Source organism: Budorcas taxicolor, chromosome 5 (genome assembly GCF_023091745.1).
Source record: "Budorcas taxicolor isolate Tak-1 chromosome 5, Takin1.1, whole genome shotgun sequence".
NCBI lineage: Eukaryota > Metazoa > Chordata > Mammalia > Artiodactyla > Bovidae > Budorcas > Budorcas taxicolor.
In genome coordinates, this window is record NC_068914.1 from 109446116 (window position 1) to 109469220 (window position 23105).

Genomic DNA, 23105 nt, shown 5'->3' on the forward strand with positions numbered 1-23105 from the left:
GAGCAAACTAGGGTGCAGTCAAGTACCTAAGAGACAGCTAAAGGAAGAAGAAGAAATGTTACACAGGACAGGATTAGCTCCATAGGACCCCAAGGGTACAAGCTGAACCGGTATGAGAAAGCTATAAGGAAGCACTTTGTAGTTCCTCATAAAAATCAATGTAGCCCAGAGGCAGAATCAATTGTCACAGGAGGAAATTCATTTCCTAAACATCAAAGGAGATAAGCTTGACTGGAAAACCCATTTTGCTGAGGAGATGCGGGTCTTGGCTGCAGGGCTGGACTGTATGCCTGCTGAAGTCCTGTCCAATCGGCAGTCAAGGACACAACAGAAGTGGTAGGGTGAGCGGGAGAGGGCAGAAATGACACATTTCAAAGGGAAAAAAAAAACAAAACCCAACAGATCTCAATGATTCACTGGAAAGAGGTTAAATGAGATTATCTTTAAAATGCCAAACATGGCTAAAATTTCTTAATCTAGATCAGGGTTTGGCAGTCCATGGTCCAAAATCTAGCCATTATTGGATTCAGCATGGCCCCAATCTAAAAACAATGTTAACATTTTTAAACAGCCAAATGTTTATACAAATACCTACATGATATCTGGCATTTTGCCTCTTAGCTCACAAAGCCTAAACTATTTACTACCTGGTCCTTTACGGAACAATTCTGCCATCCGTGATCTAGATACTTAAGCATGATAAAGGAGTGAGTTTGTGGCCTACTAAAAATGGAAGCTACATGAAGGCAGGAATGTGCCCTTTTTTCTTCTGCTGTTTCCCTAAAACAACCACCAAGTCAGAGCAGTGGCTCAACAAATATTTACTAAATGAGTCAATGTGATAAGCAAGACAGTCAAATAAAAACCCAAGTGGAAATTAAAAACCAGTGTTTAAGAAACTACTACTTACTATGAATCTTGCCTATATCACACATTACAACCCTTTTTTTTGGCCACATATGGGATCTGTTCCCTGACCAGTGATCAAACCCATACCCCCTGCATTGGAAGTGTGGAGTCTTAACCACTGGACTGTCAGAGAAACCCCAAACTTTACAATCTTTTACATCTTTGACATGTCATAAAATGAGTAGAAGAAAACCCAAGATTCTCTCCATAGACTTTATAACTGAGTTATAATTGCTAACATAATATCATTCCTTGTTCTCTTCTGGTGAAATGTTATAAGAGTAAATTGCCAATATCCACTGGATCACTGAAAAAGCAAGCAAGGTACAAAAAAACATCTACTTCTGCTTTATTGACTACTCCAAAAAACTGTGTGGATCACAACAGACTGTGGAAAATTCTTAAAGAGATGGGAATACCAGATCACCTGACCTGCCTTCTGAGAAATCTGTATGCGGGTCAAGAAGCAACAGTTAGAACTGGATATGGAACAACAGACCAGTTCCAAATTGGGAAAGGAGTACATCAAGGCTGCAAACCGTCACCCTGCTTATTTAACTTATATGCAGAGTACATCATGAGAAATGCCGGGCTGGATGAAGCACAAGCTAGAATCAAGATTGCTAGGAGAAATATTGATAACCTCAGATATGCAGATGACACCACCCTTATGGCACAAAGCAAAGAACTAAAGAGCCTTTTGATGAAAGTGAAAGAGGAGAGTGAAAAAGTTGGCTTAAAACTCAATATTAGGAAAACTAAGATTATGGCATCCAGTCCAATCATTTCATGGCAAACAAATGGGGAAAAAACAGAAACAGTGAGAGACTATTTTTTGGGCTCCAAAATCACTGCAGGTGGTGACTGCAGCCATGAAATTAAAAGACGCTTGTTCACTGGAAGGAAAGCCATGATCAACCTAGACAGCATATTGAAAAGCAGCAACATTACTTTGCCAACAAAGGTCCGTCTAGTCAAAGCTATGGTTTTTCCAGTAGGCATGTATGGATGTGAGAGTTGGACTATAAAAAAATCTGTGTGCTGAAGAATTGATGCTTTTGAACTGCAGTATTGGAGAAGACTCTTGAGAGTCCCTTGGACTGCAAGGAGATCCAACAAGTCTATCCTAAAGGAAATCAGTCTTGAATATTCATTGGAAGGACTGATGCTGAAGCTGAAACTCCAATACTCTGGCCACCTGATGTGAAGAACTGACTCATTGGAAAAGACCCTGATGCTGGGAAAGACTGAAGGCAGGAGGAGAAGGGGCCGACAGAGGATGAGATGGTTGGATGGCATCACTGACTCAATGGACATGAGTTTGAGTATGCTCTGAGAGTTGGTGATGGACAGGGAAGCCTGGGGTGCTACAGTCCATGGGGTCACAAAGAGTTGGACATAACTGAACTGAACTGAAAGCTAAACTCAGCCAAACAATAAATCAGGTAACTTGTTAAATTTGTCAAAAATTATCCTTTTACTTTCCCTATATATTTAAAAATGTAGCATAAATTTAAAAAAACAAGTTTCTATACAAAATCGTTCAGAAACAGGTTGATACTGTGAAGGGGGAGATGTCTGCACTTGGACCTTTCAAATCACAAATAATAAGTCCCAGGAAATGAGCACTATGTTAGACACTGTTCAGTACACAAACTGGTGAGGAGGTTTCTGCTCTGAAGAAATTAGATGAGAACGCCATAAACTCCTAAGCAGCCAAAAACTAAGTTGTGAGTTAGATTACAAGTACTACAGGGATACAGAAAAATAAAATCATTGTGAATGTACTAGTGCAGGATCCTCATGGGGCTGGAAAGAACTGTAGATGGCGGGAATTCCCTGGTGGTCCAATGGTTAGGACTCTGTGCTTTCAGTGCCGAGGGCCAGGGTTCGATCCCTGGTCAGCGAACTAAGATCCCACAAGCCATGTGGCACAGCCAAACACACACACACACACACACACACACACGAAGAACAGGAGATAGGCTGGGAGAGGAAGAAGAATAGGACAGGCAACCCCATATCTGTGTGTGAAGATGCTTGACAGTTGCGAGGAGATGCAAGGAGGGCTGGGAAGCAAGGGATGACGGGCAGGACCAAGGCAATCAAACCTCAATCTGTAGCACCAGCAAGAGGGTTTGTATCCATGTAAAAAACAAATACATACTACTATTATTCTTTCCAAAGAGAGAGCAACTGTAAATAGTATGGAAAACACTGATTTTATTAGTTACGTGCTGGACAGATCTGAGAAGAACTTTCGGGGTAGACAGAGCAGACAGGACTCTATTACTGGAACTGAGTGAAGAAATTAGAGGAAATCTGATTAAGTATGAAAGATAAGAGTCTTGCAAAAAAAAGCAGCTCAATAGGATGCGGCTGATTACTGATTAGAGTAAGAACAGGTCAAAGGCAGTTCCAAAGATTTAAGCTGGGAGGTACAACCTTTAAAGAATGAGAACTTGAGAACAGAACTGTAAAGGGAATGAGACAGCTTTCATCTTATACAAGTGAAAACAGAGGTTCCAGGGAGAGTAGCTCAGTACTGAGGAAGGATAAGAGACAAGAGGAAGGATTACTAAAAGAGACACAGGCGTGGGGCTCAGCAGCTCAGTGGCCAGAGGGGAGGACGGGATCTCTAAGGATGTGGGTGCAGGTTTTATGTCAAGAATTACAAATTTAGTGGTATTATCTGGCCAAATCAACGGCATAACCAGATGTTTCAGAACATTCAGCAAGAATGCTTCAAGCATGGTCAGTACAAGCTGCAGAAGACAAGCTCGCTGAGGAATTATATCCTTAAAAAAAAAAAAAAAGCCTCCAGAATAACTCAGAGCCAAGAGAATACAGTAAACGTGAGTTTCAGGTTTCAGGACCTGACCTCAGCATTCAGGCTGGCATGTGTGTTACATAGAATGAAATATATATAACCCCTTTCTGAAATACAGTGGCAGCTCTTCTGCTTCCCTTGTTATATTTTTAGTTTATCAGGCATTTTTAAAAAACTTAATCAATTCTGTTCCATTCAAACTTTTGTTATCCCAGCATCCAATGATATCAAGACTTTAAAATACCCACAAGAAGATCTTACCGTTCTTGGTAGTGTCGAAAACAACAACTGAGACGTTAGTGGAAGGGTTTTTTGGTTTTGCAACGTTGAATACGTCACTGGCAGAATGAAAAGAAGGATAAAGAGACGGCAGGTCCTTCAGTGTGATGTTGGTGGGCAGGGCTGGGTCCAGGACAAGCATTGGCACCTTAATGCAGTGCGTCAGCAAACACTCCAGAGGCTTCTCACTGGAAAGACAGGAACATACTCACAACTACGTACTTGAAAAAGGTAAACAACACTGAGAAGCCCACTGGTTCCTACTAAATTTTACAGATGTTTCTTCTGTGTTTTATTTAAAAATCATAAATGCTCAATAAACAAGGAATTCTATTTCAAGAATATAAAAATTTAGTAAGTTAGCAAGTATGGTAGAAAATTATTAAACAAGTACAACTCAAAAGATAGAGCTTTCAAACTCCTATTAATAAAATAAGACTGCCCCCAAATTTACTAACTCAAAAGGTGTACAAGAAGTTAAGCATTTCATTATTATTGTTTTCAACATTATCTGTAACTCCAGTAAAGCCCATTATTACATAAGAAGTAGATAAATTCTGGTTAACAATGTCATCTTATCAGATACAGTTTACCAATTCCAACTGGAATACAATTGAGTACACTGACTATAACAGGACACAATGCAAACAAAAGCAAATGTGACAAGGTGTGATGAATTTACATGGAATATTCCTGCCTAAACATAAGAAATACCTAGAATAACAGTCAATGGACACAGAGAATTCAGAAGGTAGGAGCTATGGCCAGTTAATAAACAATACATGAAATTGTGCAACTTCATCAGTGGTCAAAGAAATGCAAAGAAAACGATGGCCTTTAGCTTATTAAATTAGCACCCGAGGCAACGTTCATCCAAGTGTAGCATCCCTTCCCTTGTCAAACTCTGCAGTGTCCCTCCAGATGAATTCCTCATTTCCTCTTTGCAAAAGCAATTTGCTAATACATACACATATATTATGTACACCTGTGGGCTTCCCTGGTGGCTCAGATAGTAAAGAATCTGCCTGCAATGCAGGAGACCTAGCTTTGATCCCTGGGTCAGAAAGATACCCTGGAGAAGGGAACGGCAACCCACTCCAGTGTTCTTGCCTGGAGAACTCCATGGACAGAGCAGCCCAGCGGGCTACAGTCCACAGGGTCACAAAGAGTCAGACAAGACTGAGCAACTAACACACACACGCCCAATACTTCCATCAGACCCATGAAAACACACACATGCTTCTTCCTAAGTAGTTTACGTTCAAGAATGTAGTTCAAGTAGAAGAGAAACAAAAACAGGAAAAGCAAACAAACGCCCACACAGAAAATGCCACAGACCCACATATAGCATCAATAATGAAAATACAGTAATTCCTAACATTTAGCAAATTATAGTATACTTTATCTCACATGCTACTAAAGTAATGCTCAAAATTCTCCAAGCCAGGCTTCAGCAATACGTGAACCATGAACTTCCAGATGTTCAAGCTGGTTTTAGAAAAGGCAGAGGAACCAGAGATCAAATTGCCAACATCCAATGGATCATGGAAAAAGCAAGAGAGTTCCAGAAAAACATCTATTTCTGCTTTATTGACTATGCCAAAGCCTTTGACTGTGTGGATCACAATAAACTGTGGAGAATTCTGAAAGAGATGGGAATACCAGACCACCTGACCTGCCTCTTGAGAAACCTATATGCAGGTCAGGAAGCAACAGTTAGAACTAGACATGGAACAACAGACTGGTTCCAAATACGAAAAGGAGTACGTCAAGGCTGTATACTGTCACCCTGCTTATTTAACTTCTATGCAGAATACATCACGAGAAACGCTGGGCTGGAAGAAGCACAAGCTGGCATCAAGATTGCCGGGAAAAATATCAGTAACTTCAGATATGCAGATGACACCACCCTTATGGCAGAAAGTGAAGAAGACCTAAAAAGCCTCTTGATGAAAGTGAAAGAGGAGAGGGAAAAGTTGGCTTAAAGCTCAACATTCAGAAAACGAAGATCATGGCATCTGGTCCCATCACTTCATGGGAAATAGATGGGGAAACAGTGGAAACAGTGTCAGACTTTATTTTTCTGGGCTCCAACATCACTGCAGATGGTGACTGCAGCCATGAAATTAAAAGACGCTTACTCCTTGGAAGGAAAGTTATGACCAACCTAGATGGCATATTCGTCTTCCCTGGTGGCTCAGAGGTTAAAGCATCTGCCTCCAATGCGGGAGACCCGGGTTCAATCCCTGGGTCGGAAAGATCCCCTGGAGAAGGAAATGGTAACCCACTCCAGTATTCTTGCCTGGAGAATCCCATGGACGGAGAAGCATGGTAGGCTACAGTCCACGGGGTTGCAAACAGTCAGACACGACTGAGCGACTTCACTTACTTACTTGCTTACTTACTAGATAGCATATTCAAAAGCAGAGACATTACTTTGCCAACTAAGGTCCATCTAGTCAAGGCTATGGTTTTTCCAGTAGTCATGTATGGATGTGAGAGTTGGACTGTGAAGAAAGCTGAGAGCCAAAGAACTGATGCTTTTGAACTGTGGTGTTGGAGAAGACTCTTGAGAGTCCCTTGGACTGCAAGGAGATCCAACCAGTCCATTCTACAGGACATGAGTCCTGGGATTTCTTTGGAAGGACTGATGCTAAAGCTAAAACTCTAGTACTTTGGCCACCTCATGCGAAGAGCTGACTCATTGGAAAACACTGATGCTGGGAGAGATTGTGGGCAGAAGGAAAAGGGGACGACAGAGGATGAGATGGCTGGATGGCATCACCGACTCGATAGACGTGAGTCTGAGTGAACTCCAGGAGTTGGTGATAGATAGGGAGGCCTGGCGTGCTGCAATTCATGGGATAGCAAAGAGTCAGACACGACTGAGCGACTGAACTGAACTGAACTGATGGAATATTATATAACTATTAAAATGGATAAGTAAAAAGTAGTAAGGTAACAGAAATATGTATGATTACATTAAACAAAAAATAGAAAACTGTACAGATTAGAAATTGTTTACTATAAAAATGTGCATGAAAACGAAATAAGAAAATGATCATAATTGTGGAGTGAGGGCCACAGAATTATGTGAACTTGTTCTTTTCTTTCCTCTTGACCTTTCTGTAATGTTGCATCACAGCTTTAATTTAAAAGTCATTTAAAAATAACAGTATTAGCAATAGATATTTATAAATAAATATGCATAATTAACATTAAGAGATGATTCAGAAGGCACTTCTGGATCACTTCTATGAATAACTCTTCTATTTTAAGTCTGATGGTTCAGTGGGCAAATGGCAGTTACCAGATTTCCGCTTGTTCATGAGACAGTCTTGTGTTAAGGGCCTATTTAGTGTCAGGTACAATTCCAATGAAGAGAAATAATCTAATTCTTGTCATTGGGTTAAATCTCCTTCCCAAATCCTTAGATATAAGACATATGATTATGTTGGCTTTTAAAGATAAGGAAATATACATTGAACACATAATTAAACAATGGGCATAGATTCTATAAATGAAAACACTAGGTTTAAGTTAGATTTGAATGGACCAAGAGAATAGCACATCAAGACAGATGAATAGAAAGGGCAAACAAGAGAAATGTTACCTAATGCATCTAGAAACGATCAAGAATAATCAGAGCTCTCAGTCAGCTCTGCCTTTGTGTTCTCATCTGACGTGTGCACTTAATTTAGGGAAGAGTGACTGCAGAAGAGTGACTGAACAGGAGCAACAGAGCAAGCAAAAAATACTGTGCGGCCAACAAAAGCAAGGGAGGAAAGCCCGGACATTTCACTTCACTCCTTTGATTTTCACTCCTGAGAGGAACATCAAAATGCTTACCTCTTCTTGGTTGGTTCTGTTGTGTTCTTCCCAAGGATTTCTCTAGTGAAAGGAAACAGATTTCATCACACACGCATGGACAAGTGTTAGCCTTACATGAGAATATGAGGGAACTTAACAACGTTGATTTTCCTGGTTACTCCACAAGGACCAACCAGTAGGTTAAGAAGTACTGTACTGTGTATATTTATGCATAATAAATTCTACATTTTAATAAGATACGATCAACAAATATTATCATGTCCCATCCATAGTAACCAGGAAAATTTACTTAAAATATAAGCTTTTGCATTTTACTAGTAAAACTGGTATGAGGCTATCAAAGTCATTTTCATGCACAGAGAGAACAGAGAGAGAGACAGACAAATGGGTTGCAGTATAACAGGGCCAAAGACCTGCAACTGGGGTGCACCCATAGCATTTACAAAGAAATGAATAGGGGAACTCCCAGTAAATACTCCTGAGGAATCAAAGGGGAAATTACATCAGCCACACCTCTGGTTCAGAAGGTTCTCCAGAAACCCACTGTACTTTTCCCAGATAAAGTCAATAAAATAATCAAAATTCCATTAAAACAACTACCCAGGTTTCTAATTCCATAGTGTACTGTTTGATATTAAAAAGGGTAAAAAATATACTTTTTACTACCTTTATCAAACAGTAAAGGTGTCAAAAAAAAAAGTTATATCTGCAGGTCTGTTTTATTTTCAAGGGACTAATCTAGCTGTCTTGCATAACAAAACCTTACTTCATGAAACTATCACGCCTGGGACTCAGGCTAAATGAGGGGGAAGACCAGGGCTCCTTTGGGTGGTGGCTCCTCCACCTTTAGGCCCTCAGACACCTAGAGCACCACGTTCATGAGACAGTGGCCACCTGGCAGGGTGAGGCCAGGATCTCGCCAAAGTGACCAAGTCCTCTTGGGCACCAAGAAACAAGGGTCGGATGCATGACTGCCAGAATCCTCTAACGGCATGAACTTGAGATGCAGATTCTTGTTTGAACAGCAAGGTGAGCATCATCTTACCTTCTGAAATGTACTGTTACTTATAACTATAGAACGTGCGGTGCTGTGTTTTGTTCTCTAACAATCCAATCAGTTTTACCTCATTGCTTTCTGCTCCTCCTCCATCTGTTCTCTGACTTGCTGCAGCTCTTTCAGCAGTTCAAGATCTGTGCCATTCACCCAGGTGTAAACCACGTCGATCGGCATGGGCAGACAGAGCCTAGGGAAACCCATAAGTCCTCTGGCTTATATGCATTTTTCCAATAGAGTCGGGAATAAGAAGAGCATACAGGGATTAAGCTCAGAGGTTATGGAAGAACATCAACAAAAAGGAAATCCAACCACGGTGCATATCACAGACTTGCATGTTCTGAAACTGGGGCTGGGGCAGTGAAATCTACTGAGGACCTTCTCTGTGAGCTGCGTTCTGCTAGACGCTTGATGTAGTTCTGCATCATCTGATCATCACAACCACCCTGTAAAGAGGCTGCTGTCCTTTCCATTTCAAGACTGTAGAGGAGGTCTTGGATGGTCAAACTGCTATATTCTCAGTTTAGCAAATGAGGAAGCTGGGATACAAACGCAACCAAACACAGAAAAGAAATTAGAAGCGTAAACAAAATGACCCCCAAAAAGTCAGCCAGCAGTCCACAATGTCGGGGCTTCTCTTGTGGCTCAGCTGGTAAAGAATCTGCCTGCAATGCAGGAGACCTGGGTTCGATTCCTGGGTTGGGAAGATGCCCTGGAGAAGGGAAAGGCTACCCACTCCGGGATTCTGGCCTGGAGAATTCCATGGACTGTACAAGCCATGGGGTCGAAAAGAGTCGGACACAACTGAGCAACTTTCACTTTCCACAACGAAGAACCTAACCCATTTAATGCTACAGATTTCCCATTCTCTGTTGCCACCAAGCCGGGCCCCTCCCAATCTTGTTTGCTGGACTCTTTTTTTTCTTTTTTATAGCAGTAGTCTCCTAACATATTAAATAATTGACACGTTACATAGACTGGTAATTCATGTGTGCCTCCCCTAGAAAGTAAGCTCCAGGGCAGCAGGAATCGCACCTGCTTTGTTCCCTAAAGTACCCTGCGGACTAGGATTTGTGCCTGGCAGATAAGAGCTTGAAGACTTACTTGAGACACTAGCATAGAAGACCTTCCCAAACCTGCTCGATTTCCCCCTTACTATGTATCATACCCCTGACCTAAGGAGTCAGTGAAGTGAAAGTCACTCAGTCATGTCCAGCTCTTTGCGACCCCAGGGACTGTAGCCTGCCAGGCTCCTCTGTCCATGGAATTCTCCAGGCCAGAATACTGGAATGGGTAGCTGTTCCCTTCTCCAGGGGATCTTCCCAACCCAGGGATCAAACCCAGGTCTCCCACATTGCAGGCGGATTCTTTACCATCTGAGCCACCAGGGAAGCCCAGATGTCAGGCAGGCTTTTAATTCCTGACTGTCCTGTCTAAGCTCCATTTCAGATTTAATCCCTGCTAAAAGTTTTTTCCTCCTTTCCTTCATCAGCTTACCAAGATCCTACCCATCTTTCAGAGCCTGCTCTGGAACTACACTACAGAGCTCATAGTAACATAAGACATATTTTGGATGATTCTGTTTCAGGTTTGATCTTTTCCAAGAACACTACACTTTCAGGGTTATTTTTTTAGGGGGTGTGAGGGGAGTTGTTTTATTTTTAGGCCAAGGACCCAAGCTTACCTTCCTTTTTGTCTTCCTCACAGGTCAGGCACAGGATCGGGGCCCCAGCGCACAAAGGGCTCCAAACACTAAACGCTTAACAATCTTTGTTTTGGCTACAGGTTAATAATCTCAGGGGGAAATAATGCAGTTTGGGGGATAAATCATTCAAATTACGGAAGGAAGAAAATACAGTGATAATCACTTCTAGCTTAAAAGAAGATGAGATGACTGGATGAAAGAAGCATTTATCCACTGATTGAATAACTATTTCCCGAGTGCGAGTATATGCCATGCCAGGCACTGTTCTAAGTGCTGGGGACTCAGCACAGACTGAAATGCATGCCTTCACGAAGCCTACATTCTAGAAAGGTGAAGACAGGCAATAAACCAAATAAATGAAGTCAGATGATGTTCAATGCTATGGAGCAGAAAAGGGGGATATACAGTGTGTCTAGGTCTTGTGTGTGGTGGGAGGGAGTCAGTTTTAAATAGGGAGATCAGAGATGGCCTTACTGGAAATGTTGGCATTTCAGCAAAGAGGTAAAGGAAGTGAGGAAGCTGCCATGTGGGCAACTGGGCAGGTAGAGCCCAGAGAAGGGAAATGCCCTGTGCAAATGCCCTGAGGCAGCTGCTTATGTGGCATGGTTAAAGAATGAGAGGCCAGTGTGACAGAGACAAACAGGAGCAAAGGGAAGAATCTAAGAAGAGACTAGAGTCAGAAAGGTACCAGGGGACCCAGAGTTTCGTGGGGAAAAATGTGGAATCAATCACCTCAGACTCAGGCACAAGTGACAGGTGAACATCTACGAGTCCTCCCATCAAGGTGCATCTGCCTGCAGAATGAAATCTAAACTCCTTCATAACCCATACCTCATGCTCTAGACGTGCCAGCTATATGCCCTTACCCAAACAGGGTGAGAGCTTGCAGGCCTCTGTGCCTTTGAACACACTTCCTCTGCTTAGAATATCCTTTCTTTCCTGCTTCTTTTAACTACTTCCTCATTCCCCAAATGCCCTCTCCCCTCTCCTCTCACAGAGAAAAGGTACGTTTAACAGGCAACTTCCACTGCACTCCATTCTCTAAGGAGTCCTCAGCATACCGGCTGTGCTATTTTTCTCACTGAGCAGCTCTAAGGCAGAAATGGTCTCATGTGCTCTGTGCCCATCTTCACTAATTCCTTCCCCTCTCTCCCATTCACTCTCAGGCTCTCTCTCCCTACTGTCATGATATGCAAACACTACCTTCTCTTGATTTTCTTCTGCATGTTTCTATATGGTTGGTTTCGAATGTCAGCAGACATCAGAAGCACCTATAGGGCTTGCTGGACAGGTGGCCAGGCTCCATCTACAGAGTCTCTCATTGACTAGGTCTGGATTGGGGGCCCCAGAAACTGCATTCCTAACAAGTTCCCAGGTAATGCCAATGCTGCTGGTCCAGAAACTCACTTTGATAACTACTGACTTATATGTAGATTACAGTTCACATTTTTTTAATTAAAATAAATAAATAAATAAATAAATAAAAGCCTCCCCCACTAAAATATCACTTCTGTGTGAGGTCAATGAGTTCCTCCTGTTCAACACTATGTGCCTAGGAATAGTGCCTGAGACACAGTGGGGTTTAATATGTACTTATTGTCTAAATAACTATCAGTTCATTCCCTCAACATAAACAGTTGTCTCTTCTATTAAAAAAAAATGCTTCACATTACCCACATGTAAGTTAGGTCACAGGTGGTCTACGTAGATACAAAAAATTAACAACAACAAAAATCCCACTTAAGTGACATATTTTAGAAAGGCTTTTAAAAAGGAAGGGGAAATATGCACATTCCAAAGTTTTGCTGTACAAGTAACTATCTGCTATTAAAGGTTGTTTTAATAGTCAAGAGATTATCTCTATAAGCTCAACCAAGGAAAGCAACATTAAATATATAATGCATTTATGTCCTGGCTCTTCTAGTAAGACTGTATTACATGATCAACCTAACTCTCTGGTGTTAAACTGACAACCCTAAGAAGATCCTGTGATCTGCCCCTGGCCAGTGAGTCAGTTGTTTTTCTACTTCTTAGACATGGTCACAGTGAGTCTGAGGCTTTCATTCTAACCACAGACCACTATCTTAGTCTCCAGATGAAAAGGAAGCCTTTATCTTAGAGCTGAAGACTAAGTAAGTGATCTATGATTCAGAACCAAACCCGTGGTGACAGTGATACCACTCTTATTTTAATCACTTTAGTTTAAAGGAATATGAAGGCACTTAATAGTCCCTTGGTTCTACATTTAATAAAGCAGAGAAGAAAACTTAGAACATAAATAGCATCTGAGAACCAAAGCTGGAAGAGATTTTACACTTAATCTAATATCTGCATTTTAGAGATGACAAAACTGAGCCCCTACTTTAATACCTCACAATTAGTAGCAGTACATAATTTATATATTCACTTGATACTGGGATACAGAATGGGATTTTTTTTTTCATTCAGGGACAACATTAAGAAGACATGCAGAAACACTAGCAAAACACTGAAAACTTCCTATAAAAATTATGGCTATTTTAAAATGTACTAGAACATATGATGTTAGGGTGTTTTTCTTCAGTCGCTAAATCATGTCTGACTCTTTGCAATTCCATGGACTGCAGCACACTAGGCCTCCCTGTCCCTCACTATCTGCCAGAGTTTGCCCAAGTTCATGTTCCCTGAATTGGTGAGCTATCCAACCATCAACATCCATGAAATATTACCTTTTCTTGTCATCATCAAAATTAGGTAATTTTGAAATATCCCTGCATAAAAATCAAACTACATTTTAATGCAACCTTAAATTAGGAGGGGCTTCCCTAGTTCCTCAGCAGTAGAGAATCCGCCTGCAATACAGGAGACTCAGGTTTGAGCCCTGGGTCAGGAAGATCCCCTGGAGAAGGAAATGGCAACCTACTCCAGTATTCTTGCCTGGGAAATCCCACGGACAGAGGAGCATCGTGGGCTACAGTCCTTGGGGGTCACAGAGAGTTAGTAACTGAACAACAACAAAATTATAAGAATAAATAGAGAACACACACATACTCTTTAGAAAGAAAACATGATTAAGAGAGCTGACCTCAGTGCCTAGATTGCATGAGCTAATTTTCCTTCTAAAAGTTTTGAGACTCTGTCAAGGCTGAGAGGCACAACCACCATGCAGCGCAGCATCAGACAGAGTAGGCTGAGTACTCACAAATGCCGGGGTAAAAAATGAGCCATTTTGAGCTTTGCTTAGGACAATCAGCGTTGTCTTAAAATAAAAACTGGAGAAGCAGGAAAATGATGTCTCATTACGAATCCGTTACTGCAACAGCTCTCATAGTGTGGTCACCAAACCAGCAGTTTCAGTATCACCAGTGAACTTTTTAAGACGTGAAAATTCTCTATACCCCTGAGACACACAGATGCATAAATTCTGGAGGTGGGGAGAAAGTCCATTTTGTCAAGCCCTCTGTAGAATTCTGCTGCACACTGAAGCTTGAGAACTGCTATGTTAACGAGTGATTTTCAAACTTTTTAGGGTCCAGACACTTTACACTCCTAAAAATTCTTAAGGAGCCCCAAAGGTTGTTTATAGGTTGCAAATACCCACACTTGCCACTTTCAAAAGTTAGTCAGACATTCAAAATATATTAATTCATTTTAAAACAACAGTAAATCCCTTCACATGCTGTTTTAAATGAAAACAGTAGTATTTTTCAAAAAACAAGGCAAAAATTCATTGAGAGGCATTGCTTTACATTTCTCCACATCTCTTTAATGACTTAGGAGAAGCAAGGAAGTTTCTCCATCTTTAGTATTCAATCTGTTCCCAGATGTTGTTTGGGTTGAAGAAAACTCAGGCTTACAGATACGCAGTTAGAAAGGGAAGGGGTATTTTAATAGCCTTTTCAAATAGTGGTGGATATTATTTGATACCACACCAAAGTATGTGGTAGTTTCTTAAAAATCAGCTGCAATGTATAATCTGAAACCATATTAATGAACTTTTAGTGCTTTTACATTAAAATCCATTGGTCTTTCTTGCACACTGAATGGCTTTTTTATCTGTGTAAAATTCTACAACATCAATACATTGATATCTGGAAAACAAAAGCTTACTGAGTTACGCAACTCAGCCAGATGGGGACATATTTTCTTACATTATATTAACAAATGTGATTTTCTTGGATAATGCTGCAAATCTAATCAAAGAAGTCTTTATATAATATTGTGAAATGTTAGGCTCACAGGGGTGGAAACAAGTTTTCTTAAATTCTGATTTTCACTTGAAAGCTCAAATTTTATCATTGGCAATAATGACTTTGTTTCTTTCCCTTCAAACACAGGATTGCTTTGTTCACGGCAAAGAAAATACCTGCCAAATATAACCAAGCCGGAGTACTGACAGTGTCATCTGTCCTTTCAAGTAATAACAATGGTGATCCATGAAATAAACCAAGTTCAGGTTGCAACTCAAAACAACTGCATGAGGGCTTTTCCTCAAGACAGTAACCATGTGGTGCTTGAAGTGTGCTTTCCGTTGCATCACACACAACATTAAGAAAATGTGTACTCACAGGGTCAAGATATGATCAGATTGACATTTCAGGAACACTCTTAAGCAAACTCAGCATTTTTCTGACTCCTGCAGATATGTTGTAATGGTGTTGCAATTTTACCCACCATGGCTTTCACAGGATGAGTGCAAATGTCAACGCAATAAAAAAGGCAAATAACACCTCAGTGTTGTCATAAAAGTAGCTTTGGCTCCACTGTCCTCCTCCCCCACTGCCCCCCACCCCCTGGGTCTTTGGAAACTGCTGTTTTAAGAGCTCCTAAGAGAAAGATCTAGAGTTTCCCTACTTCCTCAGGTACTTGTTTATAAGCTATCTCCCCTATGTAACTGCAAAATGCTTTACAGTAGAGAGTCAGATCTCAGCATCTAAAACAGAGTAGGGCTCAAAGATTCAACCTTAATTGAAGAAGCAAATTCAGGGATGCCATTCATACACGGGATGCTTTAAGGACTAAAGAGTAAAGCTTTAAGTGAACTCAAGGAATCCCACAGCCCTTCCTCGCTGGATGTTCAGGACTATAACAGTGCATACATCTAAGATTAATTGGCATAGCTTTTTAAAAAAACTACTTATTTGACAGGAACCACATAGGTGCTCATAACAAGTGGATGGAGGCGCCAAGCAGTAATTCTAAACAGAAACAAGAGCTTCATGTAAATTGCTGATGTAGTCTAGAGGCACTCCCAGAAAATGTTCGAGGTGCACCAATCAACAGCAATTACTAGTTATACTTTTACTAGGTTTTCTGGTTCAGTGAAGGTAAAGAGGAGGACTCATGGAGTCTATTCTCCAAGGAAAATAAACAGTCAGGATCCAGGGAAATTTCTGATTACAGTCTTTGATAGTTAGATAATTGTTTTCTAAGAGGTTAACTAGCTTTATTGGCTACCCCATGTTTGTTTTTGGTCACCGCCTGCTCCACCACTGCCCTACAGTGACTATCCTTGTACCATTACAATGGAAAGGAGTCAACAGATACTGCATAAAGTAAGTCAAAAAGGACACAATCTGTTTTCTGTTCTGTTTTTTTAGGTTAAAAGGACAGACACTAGAAGAATCCAAAACAAAAATTCATTTGCCATGGTTGCTCTGGGTCAGAATGAGACAGAAACAGGCTTTACTTTTTAACTTTTCTGTACTGCTTGAACTGTTTTCAACCACAGACATATATTGCTTTTATGATATAAAACAATGTAACAGTTTTACAGGCAAAACAGGAAAAGAGCCTGTGTGATTCATTTTAGCTGCAAGAAGGGAAGGAGGATGTTGGAAAAGATTGCTTGCACCCTGAGGTCTGCCTCCTCAGGCAGGAAAAAATCTCCAAGGAAGAGGAAGGGTGAAGGCAGCATTCAGGAGTGGCTGCACCAAGCTTGGCCTTAATGAGAAAAAGACCCCACGTGTGAGGTTCTTTGCTCCTCCCCATAGCGAGGCAGCAAGGTGTGGTGACCACAGGGGCGTGTGAAGGTCCTGGTGGATGCCACAACAGAGGCCCTGGTTATTAACACAGTGACCAGCAAAACACTGGCTGGGGCTTGGAACTGGCTACAGAGTAGCCATCTGGCTTTCTCATCCTAGAGGGATGGAATTATCTTTATCTCACAGAACTGGGTCAAGGACAGAGTGAGCTCATGTAACTTAAAGTACCCAATACTCAGCAAGGCAGGATTGCTCTTTGAGAATCAAATTTGTCATCCCTAGAAATGTAAGGATGGATTACAAAGTTCCTTCACGTGTGACAAGCTAAATCCTATCTACAACTTGGAAAGACCCCTTCAACTGTTCCATATAAAGCATGGGTGATTTCACAACTTATCATTTGAGCCCAAATAAGCTACTCTCCAAAAGTGGTCTCTTCTCACCGATTCTGAAAGGACTTCCCAGCAATGTTGTCTCTGTAGGAATCAAACAAAACATGGTATTGATCCCGGCTCCATTCCAGAACCACCTAGGGAAAGAAAGAAAAAGAAACAATGTTTACTCTGCATCAAATATTGAGAGTATATAACTTTCATTTCATCTTAATTTCATTAAGGATTGCTAAAGGACTCCCAAGGCAATAGAAATAAAAGTAAAAATAAACAATTGGGACCTAATCAAACTTACAAGTTTCTGCATAGCAAAGAAAACCATAAACAAAATAAAAAGATAACCTATGGACAGGGAGAAAGTATCTACAATGATGTGACCAACAAGGGTTTAATTGCCAAAATATATAAACAGTTCATGCAACTCAACAACAAAAAACAAACAATCCAGTTGAAAAATAGGCAGAACTAAATAGACATTCCTCCAAAGAAGACATACAGATGGCCGACAGGCAAATGAAAAGATGTTCAACGCTGCTAATTATTAGAAAAATGCAAATTAAAACTACAATGAGATACCAGCTCACACAGTCAGAATGGCCATCATTAAGAAGTCTACAAATAAATGCTTGGGAGAGTGTGGAGAAAGGTGAACCCTCCTACACTGCTGGTGGGAATGTAAGTTGGTGCAGCCACTATGGAAAAGAGTAGATTCCTCAAAAAACAAGGAGGTTCCTCAAAAAACTAAAAATAGAACTGCCATATGATCCAGCAATCCCACTCCTGGGCACATATCCAGACAAAAATATAATTCAAAAATATACATGCACAGTTATGTTCACAACAGCACTATTTACGATAGCCAAGACTGGAAACAACCTAATATCCATTAACAGATGCATGGATTAAGAAAAATACAGTTTTATATATATACCAGGGAGAGGGTGGGAGAGAGATGGAGTGGGAATTAGGGTTAGAGGATATAAATAGAACAGGTAAACAACAAAGTTTTACTGTATAGTACAGGGAACTATAGTCAATATCTATGATAAACCAAAACGGAAAAGAATTTTTAGAAGAAGAATGTATATGTATACATATGTATAACTGAATTACTTTGCTGTACAAAAGAAATTAACATTGTAAATCAACTATATTTCAATAAAATTTTTTAAATAAAGAATTGTGAAAGAAACAGGTAAAGCAATCAAAATTCATCCATTCACTCAGTGCCTGCCCTATACTGTGCTCCATCCAAATGAATGATACAAGGATAGTTAGGGACTGCCCTGGTGGTCCAGTGGCTAAGACTGTGCTTCCAATGCAGGGGGTCCATGGGTTCGATTCCTGGCTGGGGGACTAAGAGCCCACATACCGTGTGGAAAGGCCAAAAAATAAAACTAAAAAAAATATTCAAAAGGATAGTTATATAATTATGTAAATAAAAGCTACAGCTTCTGGCCTGTGGAAGGGGGAGGAGAGTCAAACGGATTTAGTGCATTGTGATATGAGGACTGGGTCTTGGAGAACAAGTTCACCAGGTAGGGAGAAAAGGTCAGTGCCAGGAGGGCATGTTCAAAGGTTGAGAGGCAGCAATGGGGGTTGTCTGAGGGCAACTGTTCTGGTGGCTTTGGCTGGAGCACAGGCAGTACCTAAAGAGAGATGGGGCTGGGAAGGGAGCCGGGCCCTGAAGGGGAACTGCCATGGGAAACGGGGGCACTGGAGGACTTCAAGGCAGCTACATGATCCATCCAAAACACAGGGAACTTTTCACAGCACAGAACACGAGTTACAACAGAAGAGATGGACAAGATACGGGGGGTGGTGCCCTCACAACCTGTGGAGGATTCGGCTGACCTTGCTCAACATTTCAGGAGAAGATGGAAAGCTTTAGATAAGAGCTCCCTCATGTGTGCACCCCAAATCTATAAACCTACCTACACACATGCCCCAGTTTCTTCTTCACTCCCTTTACCACAGAGAAAGTGTCCCCCTTCCTTGCAAACACCCAATCTCTGTCTGGATCTCATCAACTCATCTGCTCAAGACCTTGCCTCCTTTCTCTTTCCCTTTCAATAGGACTATTCCTATTAGCATATCAGCATATTCCAGCATCTCAGGGAAATGTTCCCTCCCCTCCCACCCCCTCCATCTTAGTCATGCTACTCTGAACTTTCTGTCTCTTTAAGGGCAGCTATCTTCAGATCTCTTCAAGAAAAATAGAGATACCAAGGGAACATTTCATGCAAAGATGGGCTCGATAAAGGACAGAAATGGTATGGACCTAACAGAAGCAGAAGATATTAAGAAGAGATGGCAAGAATACACAAAAGAACTGTACAAAAAAGATCTTTACAACCCGGATAATCATGATGGTGTGATCACTCATCTAGAGCCAGACATCCTGGAATGTGAAGTCAAGTGGGCCTTAGAAAGCATCACTATGAACAAAGCTAGTGGAGGTGATGGAATTCCAGTTGAACTATTTCAAATCTTGGAAGATGATGCTGTGAAAGTGCTGCACTCAATATGCCAGCAAGTTTGGAAAACTCAGCAGTGGCCACAGGACTGGAAAAGGGCAGTTTTCATTCCAATCCCAAAGAAAGGCAATGCCAAAGAATGCTCAAACTACCGCACAATTGCACTCATCTCACATGCTAGCAAAGTAATGCTCAAAATTCTCCAAGCCAGGTTTCAGCAGTAAGTAAACCATGAACTCCCTGATGTTCAAGCTGGTTTTAGAAAAGGCAGAGGAACCAGAGATCAAACTGCCAACATCCGCTGGATCATGGATAAAGCAAGAGAGTTCCAGAAAAACATCTATTTCTGCTTTATTGACTATGCCAAAGCCTTTGACTGTGTGAATCACAATAAACTGTGAAAAATTCTGAAAGAGATGGGAATACCAGACCACCTGACCTGCCTCTTGAGAAATCTGTATGCAGGCCAGGAAGCAACAGTTAGAACTGGACATGGAGCAACAGACTGGTTCCAAATATGAAAAGGAGTACATCAAGGCTGTATATTGTCACTCTGCTTATTTAACTTATATGCAGAGTGCATCATGAGAAATGCTGGACTGGAAGAGGCACAGGCTGGAATCAAGATTGCCAGGAGAAATATCAATAACTTCAGATATGCAGATGACACCACCCTTATGGCAGAAAGTGAAGAGGAACTACAAAGCCTCTTGATGAAAGTAAAAGAGGAGAGTGAAAAAGTTGGCTTAAAGCTCAACATTCAGAAAACGAAGATCATGGCATCTGGTCCCATCACTTCATGGGAAATAGATGGAGAAACAGTGGAAACACTGTCAGACTTTATTTTTTTGGCTCCCCAAAATCACTCCAGATGGTGACTGCAGCCATGAAATTAAAAGATGCTTACTCCTTGAAAGAAAAGTTATGAGCAACCTAGATAGCATATTCAAAAGCAGAGACATTACTTTGCCGACTAAGGTCCGTCTACTCAAGGCTGTGGTTTCTCCAGTACTCATGTATGGATGTGAGAGTTGGACTGTGAAGAAGGCTGAGCGCTGAAGAATTGATGCTTTTGAACTGTGGTGTTGGAGAAGACTCTTGAGAGTCCCTTGGACTGCAAGGAGATCCAACCAGTCCATTCTAAAGGAGATCAGCCCTGGGATTTCTTTGGAAGGAATGATGCTAAAGCTGAAACTCCAATACTTTGGCCACCTCATGCGAAGAGTTGACTCATTGGAAAAGACTCTGATGCTGGGAGGGATTGGGGGCAGGAGGAGCAGAGGACGACAGAGGAAGAGATGGCTGGATGGCATTACGGACTCAATGGACGCGAGTCTGAGTGAACTGCAGGAGTTGGTGATGGACAGGGAGGCTTGGCGTGCTGCAATTCATGGGGTCGCAAAGAGTCGGACACAACTGAGCGACTGAACTGAACTGATCTTCAGAAAGATATCCTACCCACCCTCTAGCCACCCCAACCCCACTTCCGCTCTCGCCACTTCACTGGCCCTACCAAGGCTTCCACACTCTCAAACCCAGTGACAATCTCCTGCTTGCGATTTTACTCCGCTGGCAGCATCACCCCGTGCCTCCTTCTTGAACCACTTTCTTGGTTTTCCACTCATCATTCTGGTGGCTCCTTCTCAGTCTCCTGTGCCAGCTCAATCCCATCTATCTGACCTTTTAACGTGCCCTTTCATTCTGCTTCTCTTCCGGGAAGGCCTTCGTTCTTGCCAAGGCTTCTTCTGGGGTCCTGCTCTACCAACCCTAGGATGTGGCCCTGATACACTAAGATGACTGTGGAAGCCCCAGTCACTTAGACTTCACTGCAGCCAACAGAAGAGGAGAGCGAGGGAAGACAAGCCCCTCTTTTAAGGAGACTTTCAGAAGCTGCCCCTACCCCTTCCATTTTAATTGGCCAGAATGCAGTCACATGACAACAGCTGGCTACACTGAAGACCCTGTGGACCTAAATGAGCTGCAACTGCTACTAGCTTCTTTTCGTGGCATTCAGACTTTTCAAGACCTGGCCTCTGCCTACCTTTACAACCTCACTTCACTGGGATGTTTCATAAACACCACAAATTAATAACTCTCCCACTCAAAGCACTGATTTAAAAAGCAACTGATTTTAGAGACTTCCCTGGCAGTCTAGCAGTCAAGGCTCCGCATTGCCACCGCAGGGAGCATAGGTTCAACCCCAGATGTGGGAACTAGCATTCTGAATGCTGCACAGCACAGCCAAAAAAAATTTTTTAGAAGAATAAAAAATCAAAAAATAAATAAAACAACTAATTTTAAAGGGTGTTCGGTCTAATGTGCCTGGTACCATATTTATAAAGAGAATTAAGCTAAGCTACCTGAGTTCAAGGAACTACAGTTGATTATTTTTAATAAAGAATTCTATTGCAGGCTACAGCTGCACTGAAGGAGCACCTGACTCTTTCCAGGAAGACACTGGGAAAGACGGCCCTGAAGAAGCAACGTTAGCAGAGTCTTAAAGGATAAACGGAAGTCTGTCACTGTTCATCTGGGAAACAAGGAACGGTAGAGGGAGAGGGGAGTGAAGGAGAAGAGAATCAAGGCGATCGCTAGGTTTTCAGCGTTTCTAGAATGAGTAATTGAACACAGACTAGGGCCACTTATGACATGGGAGGAGCAAGTATAGAGGTATGAAGTACAGAGGGCATGAGAGCTGGTGGGATTCGGGAGTCCCACTTTAGGCATGGTATACTTGAGGTTGGAAGTGCATACAACCGGCCTGTCCACATGGACTTGCTGATTCCCAGAGGAGGAGAAATGGGCTCTACCTTTGATACTGAACAGCACCGAACCAATGATGGGCACATAGCTAAGAAATGCCATCTGCTTTGCTAAATATATAACAGACTACGTATCTATACTCAGTAATACAATTGTATGTATCTGTATCAGCTTATGAGCTCAAAAGGAAGCGATTCTCCATCAATATTCCTATGTAGCTTGCAAAAGGACAACCAGTATTATCTATTTTTCTTGTAAAATAAGCCACGAAAAAATAAAGCTCAATATAATTGTCCTCAGTTAGTAGGGCTACCGAAGGTGGGGAGAAAACAGCGGAGAGCACGAGCTTCACCAATGCCTGGGCAATGCCAATGTGCTGATGTGAACACAACGTGCCTTCCTTCATCAGATAAACTAATCTCACCATCTCCAAACCACTCTAGTGTGTTGGAAAGAACAGCAACAGCGAAGGGTCCTTCTCTAACACATTTAGGAACACTCTTCTAGTGCAGAGTTCTCCACTCTTAGACCTTGGGGGAGATGGAAGGAATGCTGGCTTATTTTTTGGGATGCGGGTTTTCATCCCAGCTCTGTCACTTTGAGTGACCTTTGCATGCATGTGTGCTAAGTTGCTTCAGTCGCGTCCAACTCTTTGCAACCCTAGGAACCATAGCACCCCAGGCTCCTCTGTCCATGGGGCTCTCTAGGCAAAGAAGACTGGAATGGGCTGCCATGCCCTCCTCCAGGGGATCTTCCCAACCCAGGGATCAAGCCTGTGACTCTTTCATCTCCTGCATTGGCAGGCAGGGTTTTTTTACCACTAGCATGCCCTGGGAAGCACATGAGTGACTCTGAGCAAGTTATTTAGCCTTTTTGGCTATTCCTTCATCTATATAATGAAG

General features: G+C 41.8%; 1 protein-coding gene across 1 annotated transcript in view; it reads right to left on the minus strand.

The window, feature by feature from the left end:
* The window catches only part of GNPTAB (N-acetylglucosamine-1-phosphate transferase subunits alpha and beta), an 83397-nt gene that overhangs the window by 35272 nt on the left and 25020 nt on the right, over positions 1–23105 (minus strand). Inside the window, exons 2-5 of the mRNA XM_052640730.1 lie at positions 17015–17100; positions 8974–9093; positions 7868–7909; positions 4001–4206 (exon numbers count right to left, since the gene is read on the minus strand). Of these exons, the coding sequence (XP_052496690.1) occupies positions 4001–4206; positions 7868–7909; positions 8974–9093; positions 17015–17100 (454 nt within the window). The remainder of the gene's footprint in view (positions 1–4000; positions 4207–7867; positions 7910–8973; positions 9094–17014; positions 17101–23105) is intronic.